Raw genomic sequence first — 25,578 nt, 5'->3', positions numbered from 1 at the left:
TACTTTGCAGAGTTTCTGGTGGTGCCTTTAGGCATGACTTCCAGTTGCACCACACCTCAAACATTCCAGAACACTGTGAGATAATTTGCCCTACTGACGGCATGTTATCGAAAGTGACACAAACTGTGATCCTTTGTGGTGGATATCCATTGATGCTCTCTTGCTTTTGGGGTCAAAATGGTGAACCTAGATTTCATCACCTGTCGCAATTTTGTTAAGGAACCCATCATCCTCATCCTCAAAATGCAAAAGAAATTATTGACAGATGTGAGTCTTCTCTGTTTCATGTCCCACAGTGTTCTGCAATGATGGCCTGTAAACACCACTGTGATATGCCACACTGTGTGTGCATTACCTCAAGACTTTCTCTGATGGGTTCACGAACCTGATTCTGATGAGTCTCACCAGCTGCCATAAGCTGTCATCAACTCCGAGTTCTGTCACACATACTGAGGTTAGCACCACCGTTTCCTGCAAGCACGAATAACCAGCAGCGCACATTAATGATTTTGATACAATCTTCACTGTACACATCTTTCATTCTTTTTTGGATTTCAATTATAGGAACATTTTCTGTGGTTGGAAAATCAATTACAGTGCTTTGTTTTTTCACTGACATAGTTATGTTACACACAGTTATGTTACGCATTACAATTCAGAGCACTCTAGTGGCAGCTGTTTGCAATTTCCATCAGCAAAGTGCGAAATTTTTCTGAGTAATATGCATGTTGTTGTTGTTGTTGTGGTCTTCAGTCCTGAGACTGGTTTGATGCAGCTCTCCATGCTACCCTATCCTGTGCAAGCTTCTTCATCTCCCAGTACTTACTGCAACCTACATCCTTCTGAATCTGCTTAGTGTATTCATCTCTTGGTCTCCCTCTACGATTTTTACCCTCCACGCTGGCCTCCAGTACTAAATTGGTGATCCCTTGATGCCTCAGAACATGTCCTACCAACTGATCCCTTCTTCTAGTCAAGTTGTGCCACACACTTCTCTTCTCCCCAATCCTATTCAACACCTCCTCATTAGTTATGTGATCTACCCATCTAATCTTCAGCATTCTTCTGTAGCACCACATTCCAAAAGCTTCTATTCTCTTCTTGTCTAAACTATTTATCATCCATGTTTCACTTCCATACATGGCTACACTCCATACAAATACTTTCAGAAACGACTTCCTGACACTTAAATCTATACTCGATGTTAACAAATTTCTCTTCTTCAGAAACGCTTTCCTTGCCATTGACAGTCTACATTTTATATCTTCTCTACTTCGACCATCATCAGTTATTTTGCTCCCCAAATAGCAAAACTCCTTTACTACTTTAACTTCTCTACTTCGACCATCATCAGTTATTTTGCTCCCCAAATACCAAAACTCCTTTACTACTTTAAGTGTTTAATACCTACTCTGAATTTTTCTTTTGTTTCCTTTACTGCTTGCTCAAAATACAGATTGAATAACATCGGGGATAGGCTACAACCCTGTCTCACTCCCTTCCCAACCACTGCCTTCCTTCCATGCCCCTCGACTCTTATAACTGCCATCTGGTTTCTGTACAAATTGTAAATAGCCTTTCGCTCTCTGTATTTTACCCCTGCCACCTTCAGAATTTGAAAGAGAGTATTCCAGTCAACATTGTCAAAAGCTTTCTCTACGTCTATAAATGCTAGAAACGTAGGTTTGCCTTTCCTTAATCTTTCTTCTAAGATAAGTTGTAAGGTCAGTATTCCCTCACGTGTTCCAACATTTCTATGGAATCCAAACTGATCTTCCCAGAGGTCAGCTTCTACCAGTTTTTCCATTCCTCTGTAAAGAATTTGTGTTAGTATTTTGCAGCTGTGACTTATTAAACTAATAGTTCCGTAATTTTCACATCTGTCAACACCTGCTTTCTTTGGGATTGGAATTATTATATTCTTCTTGAAGTCTGAGGGTATTTCGCCTGTCTCATACATCTTGCTCACCAGATGGTAGAGTTTTGTCAGGACTGGCTCTCCCAAGGCCATCAGTAGTTCTAATGGAATGTTGTCTACTCCCGGGGCCTTGTTTCGACTCAGGTCTTTCAGTGCTCTGTCAAACTCTTCACGCAGTATCATATCTCCCATTTCATCTTCATCTACATCCTCCTCCATTTCCATAAAATTGTCCTCAAGTACATCGCCCTTGTATAGACCCTCTATATACTCCTTCCACCTTTCTGCTTTCCCTTCTTTGCTCAGAACTGGGTTTCCATCTGAGCTCTTGATATTCATACAAGTGGTTCTCTTTTCTCCAAAGGTCTCTTTAATTTTCCTGTAGGCAGTATCTATCTTACCCCTAGTGAAATAAGCCTCTACATCCTTACATTTGTCCTCTAGCCATCCCTGCTTTGCCATTTTGCACTTCCTGTCGATCTCATTTTTGAGACGTCTGTATTCCTTTTTGCCTGCTTCATTTACTGCATTTTTATATTTTCTCCTTTCATCAATTAAGTTCAATATTTCTTCTGTTACCCAAGGAGTTCTACTAGCCCTCGTCTTTTTACCTACTTGATCCTCTGCTGCCTTCACTACTTCATCCCCCAGAGCTACCCATTCTTTTTCTACTGTACTTCTTTCCCCCATTCCTGACAATTGTTCCCTTATGCTCTCCCTGAAACTCTGTACAACCTCTGGTTTAGTCAGTTTACCCAGGTCCCATCTCCATAAATTCCCACCTTTTTGCAGTTTCTTCAGTTTTAATCTACAGTTCATAACCAATAGATTGTGGTCAGAGTCCACATCTGCCCCTGGAAATGTCTTACAATTTAAAACCTGGTTCCTAAATCTCTGTCTTACCATTATATAATCTATCTGAAACCTTTTAGTATCTCCAGGGTTCTTCCATGTATACAACCTTCTTTCATGATTCTTGAACCAAGTGTTAGCTATGATTAACTTATGCTCTGTGCAAAATTCTACCAGACGGCTTCCTCTTTCATTTCCTAGCCCCAATCCAAATTCACCTACTATGTTTCCTTCTCTCCCTTTTCATACTCTCGAATTCCAGTCACCCATGACTATTAAATTTTCATCTCCCTTCACTACCTGAATAATTTCTTTTATCTAATCATACACTTCTTCAATTTCTTCATCATCTGCAGAGCTAGTTGGCATATAAACTTGTACTACTGTAGTAGGCGTGGGCTTCATGTCTATCTTGGCCACAATAATGCGTTCACTATGCTGTTTGTAGTAGCTTACCCACAAACCTATTTTTTTATTCATTATTAAACCTACTCCTGCATTACACCCATTTGATTTTGTGTTTATAACCCTGTATTGACCTGACCAAAAGTCTTGTTCCTCCTGCCACCGAACTTCGCTAATTCCCACTATATCTAACTTTAACCTATCCATTTCCCTTTTTAAATTTTCTAATCTACCTGCCTGGTTAAGGGACCTCACATTCCACGCTCCGATCCGTAGAACGCCAGTTTTCTTTTTCCTGATAATGACGTCCTCTTGAGTAGTGCCCGCCTGGAGATCTGAATGGGGGACTATTTTACCTCCGGAATATTTTACCCAAGAGGACGCCATCATCATTTATCCATACAGTAAAGCTGCATGCCCTCGAGAAAAATTACGGCCGTAGTTTCCCCTTGCTTTCAGCCGTTCGCAGTACCAGCACAGCAAGGCCGTTTTGGTTAATGTTGCAAGGCCAGGTCAGTCAATCATCCAGACTGTTGCCCCTGCAACTACTGAAAAGGCTGCTGCCCCTCTTCAGGAACCACACGTTTGTCTGGCCTCTCAACAGATACCCCTCCGTTGTGGTTGCACCTACGGTACGGCCATCTGTATCGCTGAGGCACGCAAGCCTCCCCACCAACGACAAGGTCCATGGTTCATGGGGAAGGGTAATATGCATATCTCAACTGATATTGGAAGAATTTCAAAGATACTTGGGAGAGACAAATATGACAAAAGTATTAGACCTTGTGTGGACAATATATGAAACAGGTGAAAACCCTCAGACTTGTAAGTTGAGGCTTCTGTGATGGAAGTGCTCCTGCACTTTCTGACACATCAAATTTCACATCATTGCAATCTTTCCCTATGTTCTTTGTACATCACATGGAAGTAATCAGTGGCATGATGAGTATGCTTTGTCTGAATGAGGAGCTCAATTATATGTAAAGAATGACAAACCATTATTAACGTATTTGTCAATCTCACTGCCATGAATTTCTTATACTATTATGGAACATATACTGTGCTCACAGATGATAACGTTTGTAGAGAATGGATGAGTCCTCTGTAGGTTTTGACACAGTATTTGTTTTCACACATTATGTGAAACCCGGTTTAGTCTTCTCGTTTCTGAGATCTATGCAGCAGTAGATGGCAGAGCTGGGGTCAGTCTCACGTTTCTTGACCTCCTTAAAGCCTTCAGTACAGTTCCATACTGTCAACGAGTAAACAAAATATGAGGGTACAGAATACTCAACCGGGTACACAAATGGATTGAAAACTTCCTAGAAAACAGGGCTCAGGTTTCCACTGTTTATGAAGAGACATCATCAGAAGTAGAGGTATACCTCAAAGAGCGGCTGCTATTGTTCACAATACATACAAATGACACACAGGATAAAATCTGTAGCTCTATGAGATTACTGGCTTTAGAAACTTGTTACAAAATGTAGACACTTGCAGACATCCTATGCCTGATGCAAAGATTGGCAGCTCATCCTGTACATAAATAAATGTTACATAATGCACCAAAATGGGCAAAAAGGTCTGCAATTTATCACTGGAATCAGTCACCACCTTCTAGCATCCAGGTATTTCTGTCCAGGGGAGACGACCACATAAATCTAGCTGTGCGGGAGGCTTGAGTACCGTTTATCAGTCTAAGAATTACACGAAGTTGGTTAACAGAAAAGATAGAAAAGATTCAAATCATACAAATCTGGTGGCCAAGACATCGACACAGGTTTGGTTCAAACCACTGCAGAGTAATTAAGGTCTTGCAACACAAACAGTTATCCTGCTGGAAGATGTCAATGCTGCTGGAGAAAAACTGAGAACCACGACACGTAGGTGGTCCGAAATATCACAGTGCCTCACAATACTAACATTCGTCCTACAGAAGCCAAGTTGAATGTCCTCCACACCATTATACTGCTCCCACTGGCCCACATCTGTGGCACAATGCACACTTTCAGCAGCCGTGTTACACAAATGACGGTGTATCTGGACACGACCACTGACCTAGCGTAGCACGAAATGTAACTCACCCGACTAGGTGACATGCTTCCATTGAACACATCCCCACCGAAATAACAACTGACAGTGTCATTGCGCCAAGACTTAAACATGTGGAAGTCACTAGCTGTGGACTCCCATGTTCAAAAATGTGCACTAAACAGAGTGCTCTGAAATGCTTGTTTCTGCACTGGCACTGTTAACAGTTCTGTTTCATATTGCCCCCTATCCTACTTTACAGAGCAGATACTCATTCAACCTTTAACTTCTGTGACGTGATGTGGACGTCCGACAGCTTGTCGCCCACTTGTCATTAGAATGTCCTTTGACCAACGCCCGTAGATGCTCGAGACAGTTCACACGAACAACCGACCAGCTTGTATGTTTTGGAGACGCTCATTCCCAGAAGCCAGACCATAACAAACTGCCCTTTGTAAAAGTCAGTTATGTCTGCCAATTATTCCACTGGTGGCTCGTATTGTAGCTATGCTTCTTTTCCGCTTGCACACTTACCTTACTGTGTTACACGTATGCAACACCACCAGAATGCATTCAATCCCTTTGCAGGCAGTGGCCCATCACGTTTAGGCTCATCAGTGCATATTTCGCAAAATGAATGTGTCACTAAAGTTTGAAAAATTTGGGTTTGCATAGATGGGCACTGACAATCTTTCTCCCTGCACACCCACAAATGGATTAAGAAGAGGGAAACAAAATTGATGCAATGTACACTCTTCATCATAACTATACACTGGCTTGTGGCGAACAGGTGTTGATCTTTCAGTGTAGTGAAACTGGATTCTTGATGAGTTTCTGTAAGTCCTACTGTTCTACGAAGTACCGCCAGTTTTTTTTTTTTTTTTCTCTAGAGTTGAAACTCTATTCCATATCAGTGGGAGCCTCAGATTTTCTCTAGTTAAATAGGGAGTGAGGAAATTTCTAACAGTTACCCTCCACGTTCATAAGTAGCACTGCTACCTCGAATATCACATACAAGGTGAGGTATCTATGTCACTTAAGATATTCCTAAAAACAAAGATGATGTGACTTACCAAACGAAAGCTTCATCCTGACCCACATCTTCTTCACTTTTGAAGGCCAGACATACCAACAATTAAAGGGAACAGCCATGGGTACCAGGATGGCCCCCTCGTACGCCAACCTATTCATGGATCGCTTACAGGAAGCCTTCTTGGTTACCCAAGCCTGCCAACCCAAAGTTTGGTACAGATTTATTGATGACATCTTCATGATCTGGACTCACAGTGAAGAAGAACTCCAGATTTTCCTCTCCAACCTCAACTCCTTTGGTTCCATTAGATTCACCTGGTCCTACTCCAAATCCCATGCCACTTTCCTTGATGTTGACCTCCACCTGTCCAATGGCCAGCTTCACACATCCGTCCACATCAAACCCACCAACAAGCAACAGTACCTCCATTATGACAGCTGCCACCCATTCCACATCAAACGGTCCCTTCCCTACAGCCTAGGTCTTCGTGGCAAACGAATCTGCTCCAGTCCGGAATCCCTGAACCATTACACCAACAACCTGACAACAGCTTTCGCATCCCGCAACTACCCTCCCGACCTGGTGCAGAAGCAAATAACCAGAGCCACTTCCTCATCCTCTCAAACCCAGAACCTCCCACAGAAGAAACACAAAAGTGCCCCACTTGTGACAGGATACTTTCCGGGACTGGATCAGACTCTGAATGTGGCTCTCCAGCAGGGATACGACTTCCTCAAATCCTGCCCTGAAATGAGATCCATCCTTCATGAAATCCTCCCCACTCCACCAAGAGTGTCTTTCCGCCGTCCACCTAACCTTCGTAACCTCTTAGTTCATCCCTATGAAATCCCCAAACCACCTTCCCTACCCTCTGGCTCCTACCCTTGTAACCGCCCCCGGTGTAAAACCTGTCCCATGCACCCTCCCACCACCACCTACTCCAGTCCTGTAACCCGGAAGGTGTACACGATCAAAGGCAGAGCCACGTGTGAAAGCACCCACGTGATTTACCAACTGACCTGCCTACACTGTGACGCATTCTATACGGGAATGACCAGCAACAAACTGTCCATTCGCATGAATGGACACAGGCAGACAGTGTTTGTTGGTAATGAGGATCACCCTGTGGCTAAACATGCCTTGGTGCACGGCCAGCACATCTTGGCACAGTGTTACACCGTCCGGGTTATCTGGATACTTCCCACTAACACCAACCTATCCGAACTTCGGAGATGGGAACTTACTCTTCAATATATCCTCTCTTCCCGTTATCCACCAGGCCTCAATCTCCGCTAATTTCAAGTTGCCGCCACTCATACCTCACCTGTCATTCAACAACATCTTTGCCTCTGCACTTCCGCCTCGACTGACATCTCTGCCCAAACTCTTTGCCTTTACAAATGTCTGCTTGTGTCTGTGTATGTGCGGATGGATGTGAGTGTGTGTGCGAGTGTATACCTGTCCTTCTTCCCCCTAAGGTAAGTCTTTCTGCTCCCGGGATTGGAATGACTCCTTACCCTCTCCCTTCAAACCCACATCCTTTCGTCTTTCCCTCTCCTTCCCTCTTTCCTGATGAGGCAACAGTTTGTTGCGAAAGCTTGAATTTTGTGTGTATGTTTGTGTTTGTTTGTGTGTCTATCGACGTGCCAGCGCTTTCATTTGGTAAGTCACATCATCTTTGTTTTTAGGTATATTGTTCCCATGTGGAATGTTTTCCTCTATTAATTCACTTAAGATACTTTTTGACATGCTAAGGATATTGATAATTAAATTTTTCTTTGACAAATAGTGACTATGGGCCCATAAAATGATGAACAGTGTGTCATCATAACCTTCTAACCAACAGGATATTGATAATTTAATTTTACTTTTACAAATACTGCCTTTGGGTTCATAAAATATTAAACAGCGTGTTATCATAATCTTTTAACCACAGAGAAACAGAATAAAATTCTGTTTTTACAATCCAACTATGCAGTTTTTTAGCTCCAAGATAGTATTTCTAGATGGTGCCTATTGCTCTTTACCATTCTTCATGAGTTAGAACGTTGTCAGCTGATTTTTCTATTACTAAATATTACCACAGACCAAAATAAAAAATTAACAAACAAGTGTTACAACCCACTGAGATTTTCCTAAATTTCTCCAGACAAATGTCAGGATGGTTCCTTTGAAAAGGAGATGGCCGATTTCCTTCCGGCAGCCTTTCAGCATCCGAGAAAGTGCTCTGTGTATAATGGTCTCACTGTCGAACGGACAGTAAAATTCTAATCTTCGTTCCCAAATATTTTTAGGCAGCATACATTATGAGGGCATGCTGAAAAATAATGTCTCCGAATTTTTTATGTGAAAACTCTTAATGCTTTTTAAATATAAGAAATGTTGTTAACATTCTACACCATTATTCTTTACATCTTCATATTTATTTCTCAACAAAGTCACCCTGCAAATGGACACAGCTCTCCAAACGAGTGACCAGTTCATTGATACCGTCACTGTAGAATGTTTGACTTTGTTGACATTGCCGTAACCTCATCTCTGCTGACACTCCATCAATATCAGAGTGAAGTCCTTGAAGGTGTTCTTTAAGTTTTGCAAACAGGTTAAATTAAGGTGAGGCCAAGTCGGTACAGTACGGAGGATGATCTATGCTTGTGAACCCGAGCCATCAGATTGTTACAGATGTCAGAGCACCCATGTGTGGTCCAGTTCAGTTATGCTGGAGGAGAGGGTCCCCTCCATGTGAGGCCGAACTCTTCAAATTCGAAACCCAATCACAACACACTGTTTCTCACACACATGGGTGGAGGTTACACTCAACAACCGAACTAGGTTAATAATTGGCTCCTTTTACCGACCTCCCGACTCAGCAGCATTAGTAGCAGAACAACAGAGAAAATTTGGAATACATTACACATAAATTTTCTCAGCATGTTATAGTCTTAGGTGGAGATTTCAATTTACCAGATATACACTGGGACACTCAGATGTTTAGGATGGGTGGTAGGGACAGAGCACCGAGTGACATTATACTGAGTGCACTATCCGAAAATTACCTCGAGCAATTAAACAAAACGACTCGTGGAGATAACATCTTGGACCTACTGATAACAAACAGACCCGAACTTTTCGACTCTGTATGTACAGAACAGGGAATCAGTGATCATAAGGCCGTTGCAGCATCCCTGAATATGGAAGTTAATAGGAATATAAAAAAAGGGAGGAAGGTTTATCTGTTTAGCAAGAGTGATAGAAGGCAGATTTCAGACTACCTAACAGATCAAAACGAAAATTTCTGTTCCGACACTCACAATGTTGAGTGTTTATGGAAAAAGTTCAAGGCAATCGTAAAATGCGTTTTAGACAGGTACGTGCCGAGTAAAACTGTGAGGGATGGGAAAAACCCACCGTGGTACAACAACAAAGTTAGGAAACTACTGCGAAAGCAAAGAGAGCTCCACTCCAAGTTTAAATGCAGCCAAAACCTCTCAGACAAACAGAAGCTAAACGATGTCAAAGTTAGCGTAAGGAGGGCTATGCGTGAAGCGTTCAGTGAATTCGAAAGTAAAATTCTATGTACCGACTTGACAGAAAATCCTAGGAAGTTCTGGTCTTACGTTAAATCAGTAAGTGGCTCGAAACAGCATATCCAGACACTACGGGATGATGATGGCATTGAAACAGAGGATGACACGCGTAAAGCTGAAATACTAAACACCTTTTTCCAAAGCTGTTTCACAGAGGAAGACCGCACTGCAGTTCCTTCTCTAGATCCTCGCACAAACGAAAAAATGGCTGACATCGAAATAAGTGTCCAAGGAATAGAAAAGCAACTGGAATCACTCAATAGAGGAAAGTCCACTGGACCTGATGGGATACCAATTCGATTCTACACAGAGTACGCGAAAGAACTTGCCCCCTTCTAACAGCCGTGTACCGCAAGTCTCTAGAGGAACGGAGGATTCCAAATGATTGGAAAAGAGCACAGATAGTCCCAGTCTTCAAGAAGGGTCGTCGAGCAGATGCGCAAAACTATAGACCTATATCTCTGATGTCGATCTGTTGTAGAATTTTAGAACATGTTTTTTGCTCGAGTATCATGTCGTTTTTGGAAACCCAGAATCTACTATGTAGGAATCAACATGGATTCCGGAAACAGCGATCGTGTGAGACCCAACTCACTTTATTTGCTCATGAGACCCAGAAAATATTAGATACAGGCTCCCAGGTAGATGCTTTTTTTCTTGACTTCCGGAAGGCGCTCGATACAGTTCCGCACTGTCGCCTGATAAACAAAGTAAGAGCCTACGGAATATCAGACCAGCTGTGTGGCTGGATTGAAGAGTTTTTAGCAAACAGAACACAGCATGTTGTTATCAATGGAGAGACGTCTACAGACGTTAAAGTAACCTCTGGCGTGCCACAGGGGAGTGTTATGGGACCATTGCTTTTCACAATACATATAAATGACCTAGTAGATAGTGTCGGAAGTTCCATGCGGCTTTTTGCGGATGATGCTGTAGTATACAGAGAAGTTGCAGCATTAGAAAATTGTAGCGAAATGCAGGAAGATCTGCAGCGGATAGGCACTTGGTGCAGGGAGTGGCAACTGACCCTTAACATAGACAAATGTAATGTATTGCGAATACATAGAAAGAAGGATCCTTTATTATATGATTATATGATAGCGGAACAAACACTGGTAGCAGTTACTTCTGTAAAATATCTTGGAGTATGCGTGCCGAACGATTTGAAGTGGAATGATCATATAAAATTAATTGTTGGTAAGGCGGGTACCAGGTTGAGATTCATTGGGAGAGTGCTTAGGAAATGTAGTCCATCAACAAAGGAGGTGGCTTACAAAACACTTGTTCGACCTATACTTGAGTATTGCTCATCAGTGTGGGATCCGTACCAGATCGGTCTGACGGAGGAGATAGAGAAGATCCAAAGAAGAGCGGCGCGTTTTGTCACAGGGTTATTTGGTAAGCGTGATAGCGTTACGGAGATGTTTAATAAACTCAAGTGGCAGACTCTGCAAGAGAGGCGCTCTGCATCGCGGTGTAGCTTGCTCGCCAGGTTTCGAGAGGGTGCGTTTCTGGATGAGGTATCGAATATATTGCTTCCCCCTACTTATACCTCCCGAGGAGATCACGAATGTAAAATTAGAGAGATTAGGGCGCGCACGGAGGCTTTCAGACAGTCGTTCTTCCCGCGAACCATACGCGACTGGAACAGGAAAAGGAGGTAATGACAGTGGCACGTAAAGTGCCCTCCGCCACACACCGTTGGGTGGCTTGCGGAGTATAAATGTAGATGTAGATGTAGATGTAGACTGATACAGTTACACTATACATCGCCATGTTACATGCTACAATCCAGAGTCCTCTAGCAGCAGAGGGCTGTAAATACGTAGACATGAGAAACAAAAATGTAGGATGTTAATAACATTTGTTCTATTTAAAAAGCTTTAAGAGTTTTCACATTAAAAAGATTCGAAGGCATTACTTTACAGCATGCCCTCGTAAATGAACTTCAGTGTATGTAACAACATTCTTGATCTACGCAGACTTTGGCTTCACTGTACTTCATTAAAAATTTCTATCCATTTAAACATTTATAAACACAGTTACAGAAAGAGATGACCAAATTATACATCAATACATAGTTCAGAGCTTTTACTGACCAACTAAATTTAAAAGAGGCAACCTGCCTTAAAGCTTTGGTGCAGTTTTCACCTGAATGCTGTGTTGAGCTCCTTGTAATTGAACTTGTCTGGTGCGAGGCCGACCAGAACGGAGTCCGCTTCGTCCTCCCCAGATGCACCGAGTCCCGTGAAGTCCTCCTCGGCCTGCGCGTCCAGCAGCAGCAGTGGCCGCAGTCCCCGCCGCTCCACCAGTTCTCTGGCTGCCCACAGGCTGGACAGGATATCCTCGGGCCGGACTGTGAACCCGATCTTCGTGAGCCGGGCGTGGAGACGTGCCCGCGACTCCTTGGTTGTGTTTGTGACGAAGCGCAATGATAAACTGCTCTGTTGCAACCTGTTTTGAACAGTGAGGAATTTTCTGAAGTACAAAGACTACACAATCTAATTACTCTCTGTCAAAAGAGAGCACTTTCCATTTATTACTTAAATCGATATTTTTACTGTACCTGTAAAGTTCAGAGGACTATTATTATATACAAACTACTTTATGTGATATTATTGAGAACATATAAAAAAATTTGTTTTGCTAATACACTCTTTGATGTAGACAGCCGGAACATGTAGGGAAAGTGTGGCGTCTGTGAATAACAGCTGCACCTAACCTAACGACAGCAATTTACTTCACTTGCAATACAAATTACTGAAAATACATAAATTGTTAAATATGTTGGCTTGGCCATAGAATATTTTAGAATGAAATTTTAAATTTGCAGCATTGTGTGTGTTTATATGAAACTTCCTGGCAGATTAAAACTGTGTGCCAGATCGAGACTTGGAGGCGAGAACTTTGTTTTCCATGGGCTAGTGCTGTACTGATTTGGGATACCTAAATGTGCCTCACAGCTTCACTTTTGCCAGTACCTCATCTTATAGCTTCCATACTTCACAGAAGTTTTCCTGTGAAACTTGCAAGACTGTGACACAGGGAAACTTATGTGAAGTTTGGAAGTTAGGAGATGAGGCACCGGCAGAAGTGCAGGGAGTCACATTTGAGTACTTCAGTCAGTACAGCACTTGCTTACAAAAGGCAAAGGTCCCGAGTGCGAGTCTCGGTCCGCCACACAGTTCCAATGTGGAGGGAAAATATCCAGCCAAAACCTCTAGGCAGGCACATCCACATGTTCTATATGACAACACGCAGGCAGCCGGAACGTGTAGGGAAAGTGTGACGTCTGTGAATAACAGCTGCACTGAGGGTAAACATCAAGAGATATTAGAAGAAGAGATCTGGATCATTGCTTGCTTATTGTAGGGAAATTTTGACCAGGAACTCTGACTTCTAGAAAGAAGTTAACACAGACATGGAAAGATAGAATATTCCAAAGCTCTGAAAAATAAAGTGGTAATGTAGCGAAAGAGTAAGATCTTCAAAAGGCATATAAAAGAATGGCAATAACTGGAACAGTCAGTAAATACTGAGCAGTGACCAGTGGCATTGGAGATCAGTAGCTACAGTTGTAACTACAGAACAGCTGACTTGGTAGAAATTCATCTACGACAAGACAGTATCAGTTCTGTGAAGGAGACACTGCTGACAGACAGGTAGAAAGTATGTTACAAGTACTTGATAAATTTTCATAGTTGACGTTGCACAAGAACAGTTGGTCTTTGTCTCAAGAAGATAGTACTCAGTAGTTATTTGTTAGTGGGAACAGGTAGCTGCACAGCATTTGTTTCCTGTGAATTAAGCCAGAGAGTCCGTCAGTTCCCTCAATTATCAGTTTGAGTAGATTAGTGCTAGTCATAATATGTTGTTAGTTTACTTAACACATGTAACCAACAGTGGCAGCTTCTGACTATTAATGTATAAATGGATAGACATCCCTGAAGTCTCTCATTTGTGATGGGATTTGTGAAACACGATGCGTGAATGAATGGGCAGAATTGTCACTGGAACTAGAGACAATCAATGTAAAAACTCACCGGTGCTTTAGTCAAAAGAATCATCTGTTTATAAATACAGCACCTGAATAACTTACCAGTGACAGTAGAAAGTTCTTTCTTGAATGATGTCATCACAAACATATCATAGTTACACAAATATTTTACTTATTGACACTGGTCAAGTTCTGGGATAAACGCAGTGTCAACAGATTGTTATGAAATTTTGCAGAATTAAGAGTTTACAAATTTCGCATTACTAATACCTCTTAACTGAAGAACTATACAATTTACCTTATTGTCATGCGCCAGTAAAGCTCCTATCCGCCAGTATAGAGATGGTGTGGCATGGACGTTGATGAAAATACTGTTCTGTTGTGAGTAAGGTTTCTCCTGATCAGCCCTTATAGTGGAGTCAAGAGGGAGTAAAGCTGCCTGTTGCTTAAGATTGATTCTGTGGAATGGAGAAAGGTGTCTGACAGGGATGGTAATCTGCCACAGTAGCAAGATGATGAACTCTTAATTACATTTACACACGTTTATTCACTGTTAAACACATTTCTCTGTGAGGTGTCTGAGTGACAATACCCCTACCATACATGTATCAGCTAGAACATGTTTACTATTATTGCATCCTATTCAACATGGGTATTGCCCTACCAAGTGATACAAATCCTGTAGTATTGTATTCTAATTACTATTAGGGTACTAACTTGGTTGCCTAACTCAGACAGAAGTGCAGTTACTGCTGCTCATTCTGTCTTCTGTAACTACTGCTAGATTACATCATACTACTTTGAAAAATGCCAGAGCTTCACCTCCTATGCAATTCTACTGCTGTTTTTATGTAATGCTTGAAACAGACTAATGTCATCAACTTTTCCTCCGACTTGTATGTTGTCACCTGCCACAAATGCCTCTCTTGTGCCATCATCATCTCAGAGTAGCACTTGCCCCCACACAATCATTTATTTCTTGGGTGCATTCCAATCTCTTCTTGCCCTATAGTTTTTATCCTCTACAGCTTTCTCTAGTACCATAGAAGTTAATCCCTGTGCTGTGCTCCCTTCTCAGAAATTACTTCTTCAGATTAAGCCGAATATTTGTTACTAGCAGGATTGACTTTGCCCAGAATGCCCTCTTTACCTGTGGTAATAAGCTGTTTATGTCTTTGTTGCTTAGTAACCTGTGTTATTTTGCAGTCCCCAATTTTTATGTTGATTCTTACTAATCTCATCTCTGCTATTTCTCATAACTTTCATCTTACTCTTAGTCTGTCTAAACTTTCTATATACTGGCAAAATCAGTATATAATTGAGATATTAGAATTACGTGAAATTTAATTTCTCAAGTCCAACTTTTTTGATAAAACAGCAGCAACTCCACTGTGAATGAGAGAGGGGAGAGAGGGGGGGTGAGAGAGAGGGGGGGGGAGAGGGGGGAGGGAGGGAGGGAGGGAGGGAGGGAGGGAGAGAGAGAGAGAGAGAGAGAGAGAGAGAGAGAGAGAATGAATCTGAAAATTATTCCTACTTCTACAAGGAGCTGCTGAAAAAAAATGCCTCCAAATTTCTTAAGTGAAAACTCTTAAAGCTTTCAATAAAGAACAAAATTTATTAACATTCTAGATCTTTATTCTTTGTGTCTACATATTTATTTATCAATATATTGACCATGGCGACAAAGACATTTCTACCAACAAAAGACCAGTTTGTTGATACCATCACTGTAGAATGTTTCGCTTTGTAGATGGAGCCACAACCTCACCTCTGCTTGCACTGCTTCATCACTATCAAACTGGAGTCCTCAAAAATGTTCTTTAGGTTTTGGAAACAGATAAAAATCAGATGGAGTCAAGTCCGAGCAGTACGGAGGACGATTGAGGACAGTGAACCTGAAGCATTGGATTGTTGCATGTGTCACAGCAATCGTGTGTAGTCTAGCATTGTCATGCTGAAGGAGACGGTGCTTCTCCTGTGGACGAACTCTCTGAATTTGTGCTTTCAGTTTTCCGAGGGTTTTGCAGTTCCTTGCAGAGTTTGTGGTGGTGCCTTTAGGCATGAACTCCAAATACAACACACCATGAGCATATCAGAGCATGGTGAGCATGCCTTTACCTGATGATCGCACATTCTTAAACATTTTTGGCACTGGTGATCCTTTCTGGTGGAGTTCCATCGATGCTCTCTTGTTTTGGGGCCAAAACGGTGACCCGTCACAGTGTAGTTAAAGAACTCACCACCCTCATGCTCAAAATTGAAAAGAAATAGCTGAGAGATGTCCAGTCTCCTCTGTTTCATGCTGCAAGTTAGCATTCGAGGCAGGCAGTGTGCACACAGTTTTCTGTACAGCAGTTCTGCAATGATGGCCTGTACACTCTTGTGATATGCCAAACTTACCTGAGAGCTGTGTGTATGTGTGTGTGTGTGTGTGTGTGTATCTAATGAGTTCATGAACCTGATTCCAATGAGTCTCATCAGTTGACGTACACAGTCGTCACTCCGAGCTCTGTCACAAACATTGAGGTTTGCATCAGTGTTTCCTTCATTACGAACACAAACTACTCAACATTGCACGTTACTAATTTCACTGCAATCACCACTATAAACAGCTCTCACTCTTGTATGGATTTCAATTGGAGGCACGTTTTCTTTGGTCAGAAACTCATTTACAGCATGCTGTTTCTCATCCACTGACAGTTATGTCACACTGCCCTGTTACACACTACAATTCAGATCCCTTTAGTGCCACAGGCTTGCAGGTTGCATCAGCAAAGTGAGAAAGTTGACCCTGAAATATGTATGATGCATAATACCTCAAACAATATAGAGAACAAAATAAAAAATTTGGAGGTATTACTTTTCAGACTGCCCTCATAGTATTGTAATTGTGAATTGCTGAGTTCATCCTAAATTCACTCTTGTTATCAATCACAAACACAATTAGGGAGTATACATATTGGTATACGAGTGTAAGAATCCCTAGCTCTGCGAGATGTTTGGTTAGACATTTTACAAAATATTCTTATAGCATGCTTCTTTAGAATAAACACTTTTTTCAGCTTATCTGCAAAGCCCCAGAAGATTACTCCATAGTACAGAATCAAGTCAAAGTATGCATGGTACAGTATCAATGGTGTCTGCAGGGCAACACAATCAGAGAGATTGCTAAGACCACAGCGGGCAGAACTAAGCTTTTTGATTAATTCGTGCAAACAGCGATGCCATCTCAGTTTGTAATTCACCTGGATTCCCAGCAACTTCACCCATAGAGCCACATCCAGTGCATGCCTCATGATCTCTATTTATATTCAAATTAATGAAAGAACTGAACATGTATCCCGACCATTTCCAAAATTTTTACAGTATGTCTGAAGACTGTTTCTAAACTGTACTAGACAAAGTGAATGACAGCATTCACAGATAAGCACTGGAACTGGAATTTTTTTGATCATAATTCCTGTTTTTGATTTAAATGTAAGCGGAAATACTGCAGATTATATGAGAGATGCTCAAATTATTAGGGTGCTTTTCCAAAACCTGATTATCTGTAAATATTTGACTGTTGTAGACCAGAAATTCCTCATTACAGGGTATAGTTTCCTACCATGTGATAGAGATTTTGTCCTTGTAGAGAGGAACAAAAGATCCAATCACCCAGACTACTGGATTCCAGTAATTGGCAGTGCCAAAGACAATGGATTCATCATCTGCAGGATTTCAGGAATGTTAGCACACTAGACCAAGGGTTGTATAGAGGCTAATTCAAAATAACAGAATATGTCAGGCTACACATTTCATCTGACAACCCTACTACACTAAGAAGAAAAAACAGTCATGACATCCAACAACTGTGGATTTGCCAAAGCATTGCAAGGAAGACAAGAGGTGGTGGGAAAAGAAATCTGCTGCTAAATAACATCTCAGTTTTTTCTATCTTGTATGATAAACTTTGCCAGTAAAAAGTGCCAAGAAGAAAGGTTTACTAGACATGTGACAGCACATTTCAGCTAAAAAATTGAATTTTTATGAGCAAGTACCAAATGAATATTGGACTTTCAGGTCTGACTGACAAAACTCATTGCCTGAGCACAGAAAATGTAATGCTGATTGTAACTGCAACAGGAAGAGTGTTAAATTTTTCCATATTTTCTGCTGTCACCTGTAGAGATTTGAACTTCAATAAGCATTATGCGTTTTGACTTGTGTTGTTGCACTGTCTCAAAATATGCTTTCTGTTTCTGAAATGAGTAACACAGAAAAACCAGTCTGTTTCAGTGGCACAATATTGTAACTTCACAGCTTTATTTGTTTTTCATCCATGGAAGGAAAAACAAAAGAGTGCTTTTTTTCAAAGATGACATAAATAAATATGTAATAACTTTAACAAAAATATGCAAAATGGTGTTTTAGCTCACATACAATGCCTGCATCAAGAAATATCAAATAGGTAAGAGTAAAATAGGTGAACATAAAACATCCAGAACTTTAGTTACATCAATAGCAAAATCCCATTTCATATAATAATGCTGAATATTTCTGGATGGAGCAATATGTAAAATAATGTAAAGGCAACCGCTCACCTACAGTGGATCAATGTGTGGGGGCACAGTAACACATGACAGAAAAAAAAAAAAAAAAAGCATTCACACTAGCTTTCAGGCATTAGCTATCTTCCCAGCAACAGTGTGCGTTTGGATGTGTCTGTGGTTTTGCGTATGAATGTGTATAGTATTGCTGGAAAAAGAGCTAGTGCTTCAAAGCTAGTGTGAATGCTGTTTTCTGTTGTGTGTTACTGTGCTCCATGCATCGATCTGCTACAAAATCCCATTTTACATTCATTGCTCACTGGAACACACATTTTTTTTCTTTTCTCTCTTTTTTTTTTTTTTACAACATGAGAACAAAAACATTTACTGACTGTTTTGTGAATGAAACTATTAGTGGAGACAAGAAAAATTGACAAACGGTGTATATCTCAGCCACTGGATCTGTAATTGTCTATCTCTAGTTTTAAAATTAGAATAACCCTTAATGCAATAATACCTCAAAACGTTATTGTAACTAACTTCATAAATGAGAGAAGCATGAGCCACAACTCCGCACAGCGTGCAGCCACGTCGTTGAGTGTGGCACATCATATCTCATCGCGGCCAAATCTCAAAACTTATTTACTTGGGACTGAAAAGAGATATGGCTCTCCTTCCAGTGTTAAAAACAATCTTGCTATGTTAACTTCATTTTGCAAGCAGTAATGACGGCTCTAAAATGCACTAAATGTAAACTGGCCAGTGACTACATTTTACACTGCAAATGTTTTGAAATATGTGCGATACTTACTTAACTCAGAAATATCAAATTAACCAAGCGACCTCAAAATGAGAAACCGTTCATTATCAAGCTATGATAACAAACTATAAGATGTGAAAGAATAAAAAAAAAATTAAATAGTTTCCTGAGAATTGAATGAGAAAGACTGCATAACACAGATCATGTGTGAATAACAAAATAGTGGTTTTCATTTTTTGTGTGAAAAGTAAAAGCTTCACTGGGGAACTAACTACAGAGATGAATGTAGCTCTAAATAGTCTAGCATTTTGACATTTCACATTAAAGAAAACAACAGCGCACCACTTGAACATGTCCACCTCACATCACATTGGTGTGCCTCTGGTGGTTACAACTGGACACGATGAAGACAACAAGCGACACTCCTCCATACCACCTCTGAACTGCTTCGTCTATTAACACGATGGTGGCTTTAAACAACAACATGTCCGCACAGACGTCTGCACCATGACTCTTCTGTTTGAATTGTGCCTAACAGAATGGCAAACAAATAACTTGCTTATTCTCTTCTCATTTATGGATCTGTTAAGCTAAAAAATACATCAAATGAAGGGAATATACTTATCTACAATCATGAGATTGACAAAAATTGTACAATGACTTATCAAGAATGGCTAGAGGATAAGCTGAAGCAGCATTCATTATTTTGGGAAAAACAGCTGTCACGTATTGCTAAATTAAAGAGACTTTTGGAGAAGTGAGAAGAGACTATATAGGAATTTTGTGCTCAGATGGCAAGCTAGTGCTGAGCAAAGAAAGGGAGGCTGGAAGGTGAAAGGAAATATGTGGAAGTCCTACACAAGGGAAACAAACTATAAGACAATATTATATAAAGGGAAGAAAAAGTAGATGAAGGTGAGATTTTAAACAGTGCCAAAGGCAAAAGAAAGGCGTAGTAAGTAATTACACATATTGTAAAGTCTCTATAAAGAACTCTCACATGAAAAAGTTCACTTTTGCAGTTGGTGGATCCTGGTGATGATACCTTAGATATTCCAGTCTTGGTCACAGTTTGTTTTACCTGAACATATAACTGTTTTCAGCTTTACATCTCTCATCAGATCTACAAAAGAAAGATAAAAATACAGCTATTTCAGAACCTAATACGTGCAAACAGGAAAACAAGTTAGTCACTAGCTGCACTGTTAGTCAGTTCAGTTAATACATGTCTTTCGTGCCCCTAGCTTATGATGTAATAAGCTTACTTGTTTTTTCCACGTTTGTACTTATTGGTTCATGATCAATTCACAAATTCTGAAATACCTTTATTTTTACTTTCTTTTTCACTATAAATCGATAGTGACTGTACAGAAGAAATTAGTATACTCTCCAAATGTGGCCAAGACTGAATTCTATGATGTATACAGAAATTTGAATTTTTACGATCACTTTACATTTACTCCTTATTTGTATTGTTCCCTATAGTAACAAATCAGTGATTGTGATTGACACAACCACAGTACAAGCTACAAAAATAATTTCTATGTAGACTGTCTCACTATTTAAGGCTCACAATGGGCTTCCAAATTTTAAAAAGTTCCTATTACACAGACTTGGAAATTTCTGGAGGGGGGAGGGGGGGGGGGGGAACCAATTACCTGATTATCTACATTTATGGATTGAAGATATTTATTAACTGTATGAATAACAGCAATGCTGACTATAAACACATTAATTCTGATATCACACTGATTGTGTACATATTAAGTTAGCAACAAGAATAAGCAGAGTCTACGTAATGTAACTGAGGAAGCAGTAGTTTCATTCAAAGTATCCATTTTTCTGCCAATTTTACTGTGCTAAATTTTCATTGAATAAACAAATAGTTTATGCTCAATTTCAATATACTTTACGACAAGTGCTTCCCTTTGTTAATCTTCTTCATTTTATATTTAGACAAAAAAATTAATTGTTAGATACAAAAATGAAAAACAACAGTTTTTCTTCTTGTGCACATTTCATTTCATTATGAAACTTCCTGGCAGATTAAAACTGTGTGCCCGACCGAGACTCGAACTCGGGACCTTTGCCTTTCGCGGGCAAGTGCTCTACCGACTGAGCTACCGAATCACGACTCATGCCTGGTACTCACAGCTTTACTCCTGTCAGTATCTCGTCTCCTACCTTCCAAACTTTACAGAAGCTCTCCTGTGAACCTTGCAGAACTATGTTTGTGTAGAACTTTCACGTTTAGTCCCATCCCCACTTCACTCTCTGTCTTGAGTGTGGGCAGGAGTGGTGGGGGCTGCGAGAATGAGGAAGTTTAGCTTGACTATTTACCATCAGCTAGACATTTTGCCTACATAAATAAAGTCTTGTTACTAATATCTGATCATTCAATACACTTATTTACACATTCTACGCCACATAAGGTAGCATGCAACATAGCAGGCAAAACACCAATTCCATGTTGCAAAATGACAAAAGGGACCTCAAATAAAAGATTATGTCATGTTCTTAACTTATGTTGTCAGTATATAGGAATTAACTGTTTCCTAATTTATGATCAGTCCACCTCTGCAGCTGAGTGGTCGGTGTGGGTAGCTGCTACGCAAAAGACCCCGGTGCCATTCCTGGGACTGTCAGAGGTTTTTCCTTGGTGGAAGGATTGGAATGGGGAGCACTCAGCCTTGTGATCCAACTTAGGACATACTCCAGTGAGAAATAGCAGCTCTATGGACTATAAAGCTGACAATGGCTGGGAGAGTGGCATGCTAGTCTTGTGCTACTCTGCACCACATCCAAATGACCCCATTAGCAAAGGATGATACGGCGGTCGGTCGGTCCCAATTGCCCCATCTAGGCCAGAAAATGCAGCGTTGTCTTTTGTCCAATTTAGACTGAGGTGACAAAAATCATGGATATGCACATATACAAATGGCAGTAGTATTGTGTACACAAGGTAGAAAAGGCAGTGCATTGGCGTATCTATCATTTATATTCAGCTGATTCACATGAAAAGGTGTCCAATGTGATTGTGGCCACGTGAGAGGAATTAACAGACTCTGAACAAGGAAGTTTAGTTGGAGCTAGGACATTCCATTTTGGAATTCAATATTCTGAGGTCCACAGTGTCAAGAATGCGCCAAGAATACCAAATTTCAAGCATTACCTCCCACCACGGATGATGCAGCGGCCAATAGCCTTTACTTAACGATTGAGAGCAAGGGCGTTTGCGTAGAGTTGTCAGAGCTGAAAGACAAGCAACACTACATGAAATAACAGCAGAAATCAATGTGGAATGTACAATGAATGAATCCATTAAGACAGTGTGACAAAATTTGGTGTTAATGGGCTATGGCAGCAGGCAACCAATAAGTGTGCCTTTGCCAACAGTACATCACCTGCAGCGCCTCTCCTGGGCTTGTGACCACACCAATTTGACGCTAGATGTTTGTAACAGCTGATGGTAGGGTTAGAGAGTGGCTCAGACCCCACAAAGTCACGGACCCAAGTTATCATCGAGGCACTGTACATGCTGGTGGTTGCTCTATAATGATGTGGGCTGTGTTTACATGGAATGGACTGGTTCCTTCGGATGTTTGGCTACTTGGAGACCATTTACAACTATTTATGGATATTGTGTTCCCAAACAACAATGGATTTTTTATAGGTGACAGTGTGAAATGTCACTGAGCCACAATTATTTTCAATTGGTTTGAAGAACACCCAGATCGCCTGACGCGAATCCCATCGAACATTTATGGGACATAATCAAGAGGTCAGTTCATGCACAAAATTCTGCACACTTTGACAATCTGGACTATTCATTACCAAACGAAAAGCTGAAACTAAAGATACAGTTCTATTAAAACCAAAAACTTTTCTGTGACAGTAACACACAAGAAAAAACCTTAATATTTCGTAAATGTAGAGCCAGTAAAAAATGCTAGCAAAAATTTAATGTGTACTAGAAATACACAATATGGACATGTTATACTACAAATAGGGGTAAAAATTAAATAGTGTACTCCGCATTTCCCTTTCCCTCCCTCACATTTTTCCAAGTTTACATACAATAAATGCATCAAAGTACTCCTCAGAGACATGTCTATTATCTAACACATATTTTCTGAATTTACCTTACAGTCTTCGTTTTTCTGTTGAAAAGTACTAAATATGGTAAAGTGTATTTCAGGATGGCGTGGATGTAAACATTAGGCTACACTCTACAGGTCAGTCTGTTCCCACAAGATTATTTGCAATTCACACTTACTGGCTATGCCAACTCACAAGCAAATTCTCACTTTTTGATCGGACACAGAACTTGGGGATTGTTACAAATTAGTGTGGCATCACAAAACAGATTTCTGGTGAGGGAGTGGGTACCAATACCACGTTTTCGTTGAAGTCAGTGTGAAACTATATGAATTACTAGACGATGGGGGGGAAAAAAAAGCACCAATTCTTATAGGTTGTAAACAACAGTATCAGTATCCATTGTGACTACAACAACGCGACAAATGTCTGTCATAATCTGCCTTGAAAGGCATGGAAGCAGAAATCTTAAATGTAAGAAGTACAAAAAAAACTTGTTGTCCTTGGTTTACACTTTTGGCAGAATGTTGTCAGTGTGATGGAAAAACAGTAACCTATCCAACGGCCAAATTGGTGATTAAGAAGCAATTCTAACAGTAACAGCCAGTAATCAGTCGCCTAGGATACTGGAAAAAAGTACTGAAGTACAAAGTAATATGTGCATCCTGACTCAAAACGGCGTAAATCCAAAATGTTTTCGACGAGGCCAACCACAGGATCACTCCTCCCGAGAAAATGTTTAAGTGCATAGACAACGTTTTCGTTGTGTATCAAATAAAACTAGAAACCTCTGATGCGATGAACGGACGAGACTTTCCGAAAACTGAACACACTGTTGCAGATGCTACGTTTCTTTGCTTCTATGGCATACGAAGTGTTTTCATCACAGGGTCAAGGCAAGTTTTTACGGCGTGTTTATCGACATGTAAATTAAAGAGTGAATCTCATGTTTCTTATTAAGAATCATTAGCGTCGCAAGTGTAACTGTGGGTAAGAGGTTGAACGCACTGACATCAGTCAGTGCTCTTCGGGACCTGCAACAAATAATATAAGACGTAATCTTTTTATCGTTTTTGTTCAGCGTCACACCTCTTCAGAGCGTCCACAGCTCCTGGAGTAGGCTCATCTTCTATATGTAAAGTGCCACTAAGATCGATTAATACTAATCTCACTCGTTTCCCCATTTTGCTAATTATTGTCTTCGCCATACATAATCCACTTATCTATGATGTATGTGTTCTGCATTTCCGCCAACTTGACACACTCATCCATGACAAAAAATGTGAGTCATCATTTAACAAAATATATTCAGTAGAATTATATACGGCAATAATCAGTAAAGCATAGATAGTATCACATAACTGATGATCTGCTACTGTTTCAATTCAGGTCATTTATTCCTCGTTCAGTAACATTGACTATGGGAAGTTGGTTACAATGATTGGCTGCACCAAACACAGGAAGACCGCCAAATTCGATGTTGGCGGAAATATGAATTCGAATAATAGAGTAGCAAATAAAATTATAGACGAAATTCGGAACGCATGTTTCATAAAAAGTTGACGAGTTTTATGCCGTAAGTACGTTTCTGGAAGTTATGTAGCAATATTAGCTACAATATTAGCTATAATATTAGCTATAGCTGTAATATTTCATTTTGCAGCCCTAAATTAATACGATTGTGTCAGAATTTCAAATTTCCTTCACCGCAAGCGGGATTCGGACTTATATGGAAAAACCGACGACATTTCAAACTCATCATGGAACAACTAAACCTTTCTAGATGTCTTATTAGATCATATGTAATGCCTCTTTCCTCAGAGCTTTCCTGCCGTTTATTATGCCCCATACATACCATCAAGAAATCTTCAAAGGGTCATGGTGTATCTTAATAAACAAAAAACTTATTGTAGAAACTTTATCTGGATGTATTACAAACCGCAAACAAAAAAATAAGTAGGAACAATATTTGTAGATGTCACGGAGTATTTGTCAGATGAATGCTCAGTCATCTATGGTGTTCCACAAGGTTCAGTAATGGAACATCTTCTTTTTCTGATTTATATCAATGATCTGGATGTGCTTATTGATTTGCATAGAACAATTCTGTTTGCTGATGACACAACATTGGTAGTAAAAGCAACAAAAATCAATAGAAGCACATTTTCAGTATCATATATTACGACTTGTCATGCAGCTTTACAATGAACAGAACAAAATTGCTGTATTCTGAGGTGTAATATGCAGCTGGTGCAAATTTACTGCTGCTTGCTTAATGTTACATGTATGTAAATGGTAAAAATTGTCTACTATGAGAATGAACTCTTGAGTGTGCTGTTACACAGAAGTGTGGAAGTGATACACAAAC

The 25,578-nt window shown here is 40.4% G+C and overlaps 1 protein-coding gene across 4 annotated transcripts in view; it reads right to left on the bottom strand.

The window, feature by feature from the left end:
- LOC124552706 (haloacid dehalogenase-like hydrolase domain-containing protein 2) overlaps positions 1–24,455 on the bottom strand; it is a 43,722-nt gene extending 19,267 nt beyond the window's left edge. The window contains exons 1-3 of one of the 4 annotated variants that reach the window (XM_047127048.1): positions 24,300–24,437; positions 14,122–14,281; positions 11,978–12,280 (exon numbers count right to left, since the gene is read on the bottom strand). In XM_047127048.1, coding sequence (XP_046983004.1) covers positions 11,978–12,280; positions 14,122–14,132 — 314 coding nt within the window. In that variant the 5' untranslated portion in view covers positions 14,133–14,281; positions 24,300–24,437. Of the gene's footprint in view, positions 1–11,977; positions 12,281–14,121; positions 14,282–23,254; positions 23,537–23,998; positions 24,171–24,299 lie in introns of those variants that run through there. The other 3 variants (XM_047127050.1, XM_047127049.1, XM_047127047.1) reach the window with 3 other exon arrangements.
- Positions 24,456–25,578: the final 1,123 nt, after the last annotated feature.

This window comes from Schistocerca americana, chromosome 10 (assembly GCF_021461395.2).
Source record: "Schistocerca americana isolate TAMUIC-IGC-003095 chromosome 10, iqSchAmer2.1, whole genome shotgun sequence".
NCBI lineage: Eukaryota > Metazoa > Arthropoda > Insecta > Orthoptera > Acrididae > Schistocerca > Schistocerca americana.
Note: the sequence above shows the minus strand (reverse complement) of the source record. Positions and strands in the feature narration are given on the sequence as shown.